Source organism: Chaetodon trifascialis, chromosome 10 (assembly GCF_039877785.1).
Source record: "Chaetodon trifascialis isolate fChaTrf1 chromosome 10, fChaTrf1.hap1, whole genome shotgun sequence".
NCBI classification, from domain to species: domain Eukaryota; kingdom Metazoa; phylum Chordata; class Actinopteri; order Chaetodontiformes; family Chaetodontidae; genus Chaetodon; species Chaetodon trifascialis.
In genome coordinates this window covers 17,079,884-17,090,453 of record NC_092065.1, presented here as the reverse complement: position 1 = coordinate 17,090,453, position 10,570 = coordinate 17,079,884, and the positions used below count along the sequence as shown (strand labels likewise).

The 10,570-nt window shown below is 40.6% G+C and overlaps 1 protein-coding gene across 4 annotated transcripts; it reads right to left on the bottom strand.

The window, feature by feature from the left end:
- Positions 1-284: 284 nt before the first annotated feature.
- ehf (ets homologous factor) lies at positions 285-8,785 on the bottom strand. Of its 4 annotated transcripts, none has more exons than XM_070972522.1 (9): positions 8,588-8,785; positions 5,263-5,401; positions 4,513-4,770; positions 3,381-3,425; positions 3,214-3,258; positions 3,035-3,097; positions 2,866-2,910; positions 2,579-2,774; positions 285-875 (listed from the first exon to the last, which is right to left on the bottom strand). In XM_070972522.1, the coding sequence occupies exons 2-9, from the start codon at positions 5,336-5,338 to the stop codon at positions 776-778; spliced, it is 828 nt and encodes a 275-aa protein (XP_070828623.1). In that variant the 5' UTR covers positions 5,339-5,401; positions 8,588-8,785; the 3' UTR covers positions 285-775. The 4 variants fall into 4 exon arrangements, with proteins under 4 accessions (XP_070828623.1, XP_070828625.1, XP_070828624.1 ...); XM_070972524.1 differs by having other exon boundaries at positions 5,263-5,398; XM_070972523.1 differs by having other exon boundaries at positions 8,612-8,785.
- Between the last annotated feature and the right edge of the window lie 1,785 nt (positions 8,786-10,570).

Below are 10,570 nucleotides of genomic sequence, written 5' to 3'. Positions count from 1 at the left end.
TCAAAGTGCTGACTGCTATGATTGATCAGAATAATTATCCTTTGTCTCATAAAAGAACTCATGGGGCTTGTCCTCCCCTTGACTGACACAATGACGCTCAAACTGTACACGGGAAGTTCTGAAAAACAACGTTCATGAAATAAAAACGACAAGCTTTATTTGCATCAAACATCAACATTTACACGCTTTCTTTACAGCTCAGTGAATACAAAGTAAACATACAGATAATTTATCGCTCATTCGTGTATTCTTGCACTTCACGGCTGCACTGTGCTGCACTTCTTTACTATCTCATGAAGTTTCTCTGCAGTGATCAAGCATCCTTCCCAAAGGACACTTCACAGTATTAATGTCAAAACACTCAACATACATGCATTTCTGTTTGCCACATGTGTTTTGAGTGCTTGCAACATGTGCTCCTTTGGGACTCGCAGAAAGCGTTTGAAAAAATAGAACAGCGGGATTCACAATGTTTTATGTTAGCTGGTGGGGTTTGATATTCTTATCTGCAGTGGGTTCTCATGTAAACACGGGTTTGGCTGCTCTCATGCTGGCGTAATAAGCACGTTTTTAATAAGGCACAGTAAAGAAATCTCAGTGCAGTGTCACAACAAAGGGAGGAATTTAAAGGGAAAACACACAATGAGGCGAACATACAATTATCAACAATGTGTAAACAGTTCAAACAAATCTTTATCAAAAACAGTCAGTGGAAAGCACAGTGAAACTTCACATTTGCATACAACATCAAAGAGGACATAAATTAGTGAAACTGTCACTTCTCGGACTCCCTCCATCCTCGTGCATTCCTTCCAAACTTGTAAACGAGTCTGCGCCCGTCTACTCGCTCTAGGATTTCTCTTTTGTAGTAATATCTGGAACAGAGGACACACGAGCCGACTGGTGAATTCAGTTCAAAATGACTTCACTGCAGATTATCTAAAACCTGTTTGAAATCATAAATATATAAAAAATACCGCACACTATGAAGCTTTGTGATATAGTCTGATGCATTTTTTGTCTTAAACCAGAGTAAAACTTCTTGTATGTGCACACATACTTGGCCAGTGAAGCCAATTCTGAATCTGATTCTGATTTGTGGACCTGCACATTCAATCATTTGAGGATAAACGTGGTGAATCGATCCTACTAACAAGTACTGTCTGTGTATCCAACCAACGTGGGTCCCACATACAAAGCACCGGTGGCATAACTACTCATTAACAGGCCGAATCCACAGCTAAAAGCAGTCCCTAACAAATGCACCTTCTCCTCCGGTTTGAGTAATGTTTGCAAAAGGCTCATGCCTTACTGGTTTTTGTCTTTTCCATAGGATTTATAAACCATAGCAAAATGGAGTTTCAGCAGCCTTATTATCTCTCATCTGATTATCATCGTGTAAAATTCTTTTTATTTTCCACCACTATAACATGCATAATTTGTGTGATCCAAATGAACTGATTATCATATCATCATAAGCATATTGGATTATGGCTGTTATTTAATGCTTTTATCAGATAGCTCCACCCTAAAACATTATGATAGTATGAGGGTGGAGCTATTAATTACTCCTTTTTATCTGTCAATGTCTCCATCAGTTGGATGACAGATAGCTTAGTCTGCAGAGTTACAAGCTGCCTCAGTCTCTCATCCCTTTTTTCGTCCAAATATATCTAAAATGTCCTCTCAGTCCAATCACATGAGATCAAATGCAAGAAGATGTAAGTTAGATTAGACGTCGCCTTTGCTTTTGTTACTCCTAACACAGAGCATCAATATGTTTGGTGATGCCATCAAGCTGCAAATTCCTCTGCTGCGCCACAGTAAAAAGAAAATCGGCTTTGCAGTCACAGTGACAATACCTGCAGGCACATTTTGTAGTTCCCAGTGGTTTGCACTACAATGAAATTAAGCTCATTAGATTAGCTCATTTGAATGTAAAGCTGTGACTGTTGCAGGAGCCAGGAAGATTTTCTGTGGAGAGGGCCATTTCAGTTCACTTAGGAAAAAAGTGAAAACGTGTAGCTGTTCAAAGAATGAGTGCATTCGGGGTAATCAGCGATAGGAAATGGTAAATATGTGTCTTAAAGGCTTGAGTTCACTGGTTTTAGATGCGTAAATCTTAATGATGTCACCTATAAGCGTCTGAAGTTGTTCCAAAGTGCATTTCGTGGTCATTACAGTATGTTCTTTTCAGCAGCAACAGCATTATGAGATGCTTAAGTAAATTGGATTAGGAACAAAGCGCTGTGAAATTTCTTCCTCATCACAGATTTTACAAGCTAATGCCAAACTAAAGAACACCCCTGTGTTCATGTAGGATGTAGACCGGATTGAACGTGCAGGAATCTTATTCCTGCAGACAGTTTTCACTCCTTCTGAGGGGAAAGTCACCTGAAGAAAAAGCTAAGTAACAACCTACATGATAACATGACATTCAACGAAAATCAGTGAGCAGAAAAACATCAGGCCTGTCTTCGCTATCAGATCTCAAATTCAGTATCTGCAGCATGTTTTATTTCCAGTGATTGATAACTTGCAGTCTGTCACCACATGTATGATAGCTGCGTAGGCGTACCTCATTGCCCGGCTTAGTTTCTCGTAGGTCATGCTGCTGTTATTCTTCTTCTTGCCCCATAACTGCGCCACCGCCTCTGACTTGAGGAAGCGGAAAACGCCCTCTGTCCGATCCTCCCACTTGATCAGCCCTGGGTTTCGCTCTGGGTTCAGCAGAATGTCCCTGATGAACTCCCACAAATGGGTCCCCCTTGGGTCTGAGGGGAAAGGCAGTCGGTTCAGTGGTAGGAATAAACCCATGCTGACATATCTGATCCAATAATAGGCAAGGATGCGTTGATTACTCACTGTGCTTTTTGACCTGATGAGGACGATTGAATGACCTTTTGATATCTGAGAGAAGTAAATCAAATTATTATGCTTGAATCCTTTTATCCATTTGTTCTTATTTACTGGTCTCATTATAAAACAGAAGGTGTCAGGACGTGGTATGTTGTGCGTTTTATGGATTCCTCACCAGGGCTAGACGGGGATGGAGAGGCCACAGGTGCGAGGGGGTGAATCGAGGGATCGTAGATTTCTAAGTTAAGAGAGGCAACAAAGTCAAAGTTAACATTTCATTTTATTTTTTAACATGATTCAGCTGAAATGAAGCATTAGTAGAACTGATGCAGCAGGCAGACATATTCACAGTACCTCCAGGTGGATAGCTGACGTCTGGAAATGGACAGGAGAAGTCTACTGTGAAGGGACAAAAAAGGAAAACAGAAGCAGACTTGTAATGATTAACCTGATTTATCTGAACAACTGTGGCCAAGTGGGCAATCTGTGGCAGCATTATTTTTCTTTCTTTCCTGACTTACATTCTGGTTTGAGTTCCAGCGGCCCTATTTCCACATGGTACTGTCCTGTGCAGGGATAAAAAGGAAGAAGGAAGTGAATTCTTAGCACAAATCTGAGAAATCAATGTGTCAGCATTGTGTCATATTTAAAGATTGGCTATTCACCTTGACACCAGACAGCTTTGAACTAAATCCTTGCTCTGAGTACTGAAAGCCACTTTAGGGCCCTATATTCCATGTTACACTGTGAGGCTTCAGATTTAGTAGGACACAGTAGTGCATTGCTTTATGGCATATGCAGATAGTGTTTTACAGTACCCCCTAAACAGGATGGTTTTCAGCACAGAGCCAAAACGTTTACTATTTCCATAATAGCAGACACTAAAAGAAGTGAAATATGAATTGAAAAATAGCATCTTGGGAAATCTAATCAAAAATTAGGATAACCAGTAACAGTCTTACCCCTATCAACTCAGGTTGTTTGTGGCAATGATATCACAGTCAGTTTAACAATAACATTGAATGTTTGAAAGTCTAACACCTTATCCTGATAAGCTGAGCTGGTGTCTTGTCTTATAGGTAGCAGGGACACGCAGCATTGCGCTGATAGTTTGTTTAGTGTCGGTGGAGTGTTGGAATGAACTGAGGTTAAACTTGTTTGGCCTGGTCTCCCGTCATAACTGTTGTTTTTAAAAGCCGTTAACCACATAATGGCAGGCAAGAACTTAGGTCATGTCATTACTTTAATTTCGTGCAAGTCACGTTCTTCATGTGAGAGTCACAGCCAAAAGCACAAGTGAAACCTAAAGCCTATGAACTCCAGTGTCTTTACAACAACCCCCAAACTCTTATTCAGAAACAGTGTTTGAGCTTGTTTATCAGCTTCTTATCCCCTCTGTGCTTTGTTAAGAGACCCACTCTAGCAAGAACAAAGAGCAGAATCCATCATATCCCTCGCTTTAAGCAGTCCTTTGCCCCTCCACAGCACCATGCAGTGTGACCCCCGACCAGCGCTGTGATCCCTTATCAGCAGCACTTCAGCACGACTCTGTACCAGACCCATATAAAATCAGACAGCTTCTTTTTTATTGGGACTAATCATCTTCCTTCCCCCCCCCCGCCATCAGCCCCCCTCACAGACTTTCATACGCACCGCCCCACTTGAGCTCTGTGATGCTGTGGAAGAGAATGGGTCCCACGCTGCCAGCAGCACGGATGAAGTCCTGGTAGCTCAGGCTGCAGAGCTGATGGCCGTCCATATCAAAGTTTTGAAAGGGAAAGCTGGAGGCATCAATCTGGTGCATGTCCATGACCTGTTGCAGCCACTCCCACACCTGATACTTAGTCCAGAACTGAGGCTGGGAGTCACGAGGCCACATGCGGTTTGTATAACCAGGCATCACAATTGGAACTGTGGATAAACATCAGTGGTTGCTTGAGAAAATACCATAAAAACTGCATTTATCTGCATAAGTGAATTCATTTTGTTGGTGGATGAATATGCATCTGATGAGGGAAACATGAATTCCTTTACTGGAGGTATTTGTCAATAATTAATCTGCCGAGCCGTTTGCTGAAAGAGCTGCTGAGCTACTTCTCAGTCGGGAATCCCTAATTTATGCTTTGTGTTTCAGAGCTGTGGGCTCACCAGGTGAGCGATACATCAGTATATAATTGTTGAATGATTTTCATTTTGCACTGCAGTTTTATAACCAGGGAGAGAACTGAATTGTTGAATATAGAGCAATCAGAATCCCTCAGCAGAAAAAAATGGCATATTGTCTTGAAGCATTTTCAGACAATTTAATTAACAGAATTACGTCAGTGAAGAGTGCAAAAATAATACCAGGAAGGTATACAATAGGGCTCATTATGAGTGTATTAGTGGGGTTATGAACCTTACCATCAGGGTAGGAGTTTGAAGGCCCCCAGGTAGCGGTCAGCTGGCTGTCCAGGGTGGTGGATGGAATTACACTCATACTGTAGCTGCTGCACTCTGATGTACCATGGCCCAGGGGCTGAGGCAGGAGGGGGCTGATCTACTGTATGGATAAGATTGAAAAAGGAAACAATAATCGTTACTGCTTTAGGGCATCCAACAACACACAAAGCAACTATACTTCAAATAGTTTAATGGAAACATTGTGATTTTAGTTCGAGCATATTAAAGAATTATATAATACTGACTACATAAAATATAGTAATGTGTTGTTTGTTTTTGGATATTAAAGTACATTTTATTAATGAGTTTCAAACTCCATCTTTGATGCTGTTTATGGTTGGTATTTTTCTCTTTTACGATAGCCATTCAATGTATTTACATTCAGTGATTAGCTCTTTATGTAAAAGTTTAGATTCAGAATGAGGGATTCGCAGGAGAATGGTGCATGCATGCAATCAAGCACAATTTTATCTGATAGCCTCACTGTTCACTGTTCGCTGTGTTTACACCGCGTTGTATAGAGTTTCTGTTATGCAAATGCTGAAAATCCTACCACCGCTGCTTCATATTAAGAGACAAAATGAGGGGGGGGGGGCAGCCACAGGAAATGCATTGCCTTTGTCACTGAAATAAGCTGTGGTCTGTTAAGTAGCTTTTCAACCCGTGTTTTCTGTATTATTACACTTTTCTTGCTGTTACCCCCTCTAGTTGCTGTAACTTCCACGGAAACACACAAAACACCGGATGATGTGTTAGAGAGTGAGGAAGGATGTCAGTGAACCAGCCAGCTAGCCACTCTATATACGGCGATGATGATTGTTCAACAACGAAGACAACAGCTCCCATGATTCCTTGCAACTCCACAATGTCACTACACTCCATGTTTTGTTGTTGCTTTGTTTGAGAGACCCCTAGCTGCATAAATGAAATAATGAATTACATACCGTGAGTTCAAACTGCTTAAATAGATGTTTTTTACTCTGATCTTTTCATCTAGCCATGCACAATAAACTATCGGAGGGCACTAAAAAAAAACTAACACAAAGGAATTCTATGCCAGTGGAGTTTATGGGTTGTGTAAGCCGTCCATTGACTTGTGTCAGTTGGGTTTTGTACTTTAATGGAGGCTTATTTGCATGTTACACAGTGTTTAACTTACATTTACATTTGTTTGTCAGTTCAGTAATCATGTTTGTTTTGGATTGCTTGTAGTGTCTTTGGTTCAGTAAATGTTCAAAATGCCTTAAGTAACAGAATCTGCTGCTGTTTGATTGCATTTTCCACGCTGCTTTTTCACAATTACAACTGCTTGTTTCATTGTGAGCTGATCGAGTGGTTATTATAGGGTGCACTCCTTGTCATGCTTCCCATTTTCAGTTAGTGTTTAAGAGTTTTCAGTGCTATATATACATATAGAGGTAAATAAAAGGCATGTTTCAGACTTGACCAGAGGTATATTTGCATCCCATGTAAATAGAGCTTGTCAGAATTTCAGCAGCTCCACTGTTTTGCCAGGCAAGAGGTGGAGAAGTGTTGCACATGCACAATAGCTGAGTCATCACTGACACCGTTCGCTGCCAATATCCAGTTTTATGTTGCTGTTTGTGAGTTACGTGGAAATTTATTCTGAATGAGACATAAAATGCCAGACTTTTACTTTAGTAATGTTCTATTATTACATGATTACCATTCAGACAGATGGCAACATTTTAACAAAGCTTCATGGCTTTGGGAAGTGAACTTCATTTCTTTTAAATGAGCTTTAAACTGGACATTAATTCTCTGTTTCAGATAAGAAATGTGGAAAAAAAAGTGTTTGTGACATTAATACCGTTTTTTTCCAAATTGTATTGAGTTATATATCATAATAAATATGTCAAAGGTCAACATAGTAAGTGATTAACACACAATAAATCTAATTCTTGACTCAGTGACCCGTGCTTCACCTGTTGCCTGGAAAAGTTTGGTCACACCTTTATCGTAGGTTATAAACACATTTGCGGCAAGCCCTGTTACGCTTTCAACTGTAAATGCTGTGTTGCCAGCCAAACACATCTATGGTACACAGGCAAGCCACTGAATCTCCTCAAAGATCTGGCAAATCACTTCATGACAACCAAAAGTCAACGTCCTGAATGAGATTTCCCTGACAGATACAGCAGGTGACACATGCCGTCATGCAAAGGTAGATTACCTGCTTAGTTGACAAACTGCCATGCTGCGTGTTACCCCTCGCCCCCCTCTACCCCTGTCAAGCAGGTGCCTTATGAACAAGGCATAAAGTAGATTATGTCAATGCAAAAAACATGAAGACATAGAAACCAGGGAGCAATATAATTACAGTGTCAATGGATCAATATCCCGCTACCTGGGTCATAGCAGAAAATCTCTCCACTTTATATGCCTGAGATAAGCGAGGCTTATCTGAAGGAGTTCGAATGTGTCGACTGTCTTCAGACTGTTTGTTTCAATTCAGACATAATGGCCTCAGCGCTGACCTTAATTGGGTTGGTAGTTTATTGTTTCAGTCCGGTCCATTTTTGCTTTATTTTCTTATCTACCCATCCACTGTGCATATTGTTTTTGAGACTAACCTATAATGGAAACTAAGGCTGATTCCACAGTTTCCCAACAGCTCAAACAGAGAGGAGGTGCAGTGTTGACAGTGTGAAAGTGGGCTGAAAAGTTGCGAAGGCAGGGGAATATATTAAAGTGAATTCATTATTGTGGATAGCAGGATGCACAATGTTTCTGGCAATTTGATATTCACACAGTAAATGTGAGAAAGAAAAAATCAATTGAGGATAAATGGGTTAATTTGCACTATTCAAGGCTACATTTCCAAAATTCTACACTTTTTTACTGCCTCTAATATTCTTGACAATCTCAAATGCTGTTAAGTGTGACTGTACAGATATTCATACTGCTACTATCTTGGCTGTGGCATCACTCCATAGCTGAAGACTGTTGCAACAAGACGAGATCCATGTGGGATAGCAGGATGTCTAAACCCACTGAAAAAAATCCAGATGAAAAATTGAAAGTTTTTTTAAGATAAAAACATTATAGCCATTTTTTTTTTCATCTGAACTTCCATACCTGCACAGGCACCATGAACAGAACACATTAAGAGGCCGATGAAAACACGTTAAAAAATGTACCGTTTTAGAATGGAAAAAGCTTTAAAACACACTGAGCCTAATAAACCAGCCTTCAGCTCAATCACACAGCATTCAGTCATCTTGAAAAGCACTGCTGGTTGCCCAGCACCAGTGTGACAGCCTACCAGAGCAGTAGAATGGGGTCTGACCTGGCCTGATAGACGTCTCACGTAGGTCCACTCAAAACAAGGCTTAAAAGAAATCAATACAGGTTTCTGGAGATTCCAATACTCTAGAGCACCGGTGTTTACGGTGAGAGCAGCTGAGTCTCTTTGCTCTCCAGATGTCTGGATTAACAGAAGAAAGCATGCAGACACGCTAGGTGTTGCCCCACCACAATGGGTGTTTTATCCTCCTAACTTCCTTATCCTGCTCCAATTGGCTACCTATCCAGTCTCATACCAGGTAAGCATTTGCATAATGCACACCCACACACTAACAACACCGAATGTAACTTTTATATTCCCCATTGGCACCATTCCCTCTCACTTGCTCGCTCAAACACACAAAACACACGCTCACTCAAGCAGAAAAGCACACACTTGTGAGGAGACATATACATGGGCATGGATTCAAACACTGACAAGCCCATGGAGGGAATGTTAAATTGCTTAAAGCCGTTGTTCATATAGCTTCTTAAAATAGTGTTTAACCTTCAGAGAAAATTTCCCCTGTGTTCTAATGTTGCACAACATTTGTTTTCCTTATTTCATCATGATAAACGAGGTGCTGACAGTTTAGGTAGGAAGCCCTGAGAGGATTTGTTTCTTTTGCCTTTTTGAAACTTGTTGGAATCGCGTGGAAGAAAAACATTAGTGACTGTGTGCCTGAAAAGACTGTAAGTAAATGCCGTCACTGGGGTTACACATTTACAAATGTCACAATTTTTTTCCAACATGGTGGCCTCTTTCAGCATGGAATTTGCAAACAAAATCCACACTTTGCATCTGTTTGAGGGAAGATCGCTATTTAGGGCCAGCTTATTTTAGCCTCACTAACAACTATGGATGACCTCACCTCATCACAAGCATATCAAACTTTGATCAGCTCTTAAAATAGCTTTCACCGGCTGGCATGTGGTGATCTACAGGTGCCTAAGTAGGGAATGACAGATGACAATTAGCTTAGGTATCCGTCCCACAAATCCCAGTGAGCGTCAAACAGCAATGACAGCAGTGAAGAATCAAAAGAGGCTCCATTATGTGTGAACTTTTGCTGGCATTCATATATGTTTAACTATTTTCCTACTATGTATTTCCCTCTGTGACATTTACAAGATGTGCTGTCTTTGAAGAGGACACCAAATAACATTGCGATGTTACACTGAGCTAAGTCAACGCCAGTGCTGTTATCCAAAAAGATAAAATCATGTTTCCGTTTGGATCAGCCATTGTGCACTGCAAGCCTGTAGCAATAAAGGAAGTGGGAAGGTGATGATTTTTTTTTTTTTTTTCGTTTTCAAATTCCTCAAATCATGTTTGTCCTGTTTTGCTGTTCTTTTCTGGTTCGCATCAGCAAAATGCAGAGCATGTCGCTACAAATCAAAACCGGATAGATTAAACAAAACACTACCCATGCAGAAGTAAATGTGTCAAAAAAGCATTTTTATTGAACTTAGTCACCCTTTATATCCGCTGTTGCCCTACGCTGAAAACAATCAGAGGGAGTTCAAACATTCTATTTTTGCTTGACGCCAATTAGGGTTTGGGCAAAATGTAACATCTTTGATCTGAGATCTAAATCTGATCTGTAGCCTTGTACCATTACAATACCTCTTGGGACCAGAGGCGCTAACAGTATCATGTTGATAATTGAAGTGACTTTGAGCAGGGTTGAACTGTATAATAGGCTGAAGCTGGGAGAAGTCTTTCTGAAAGTATGTCAGGTTTCTCTCCGAGCGTCTTCAACAGAGTCATGTGGAGGGAAACAAGAGGTGTTGCTGAACAAATAAACTAATTAAATTGTTCTTATGTGTATGTGTGTATGTGTCTATACATACATATGTATAGACACACACACATCATCTCAAGAGGTTGACATTAATGGCCTTTCCTCTTTCTATAGATCCCAGTTATCTGTCTATATACTGTCTTTGTTCACTCTCGCTC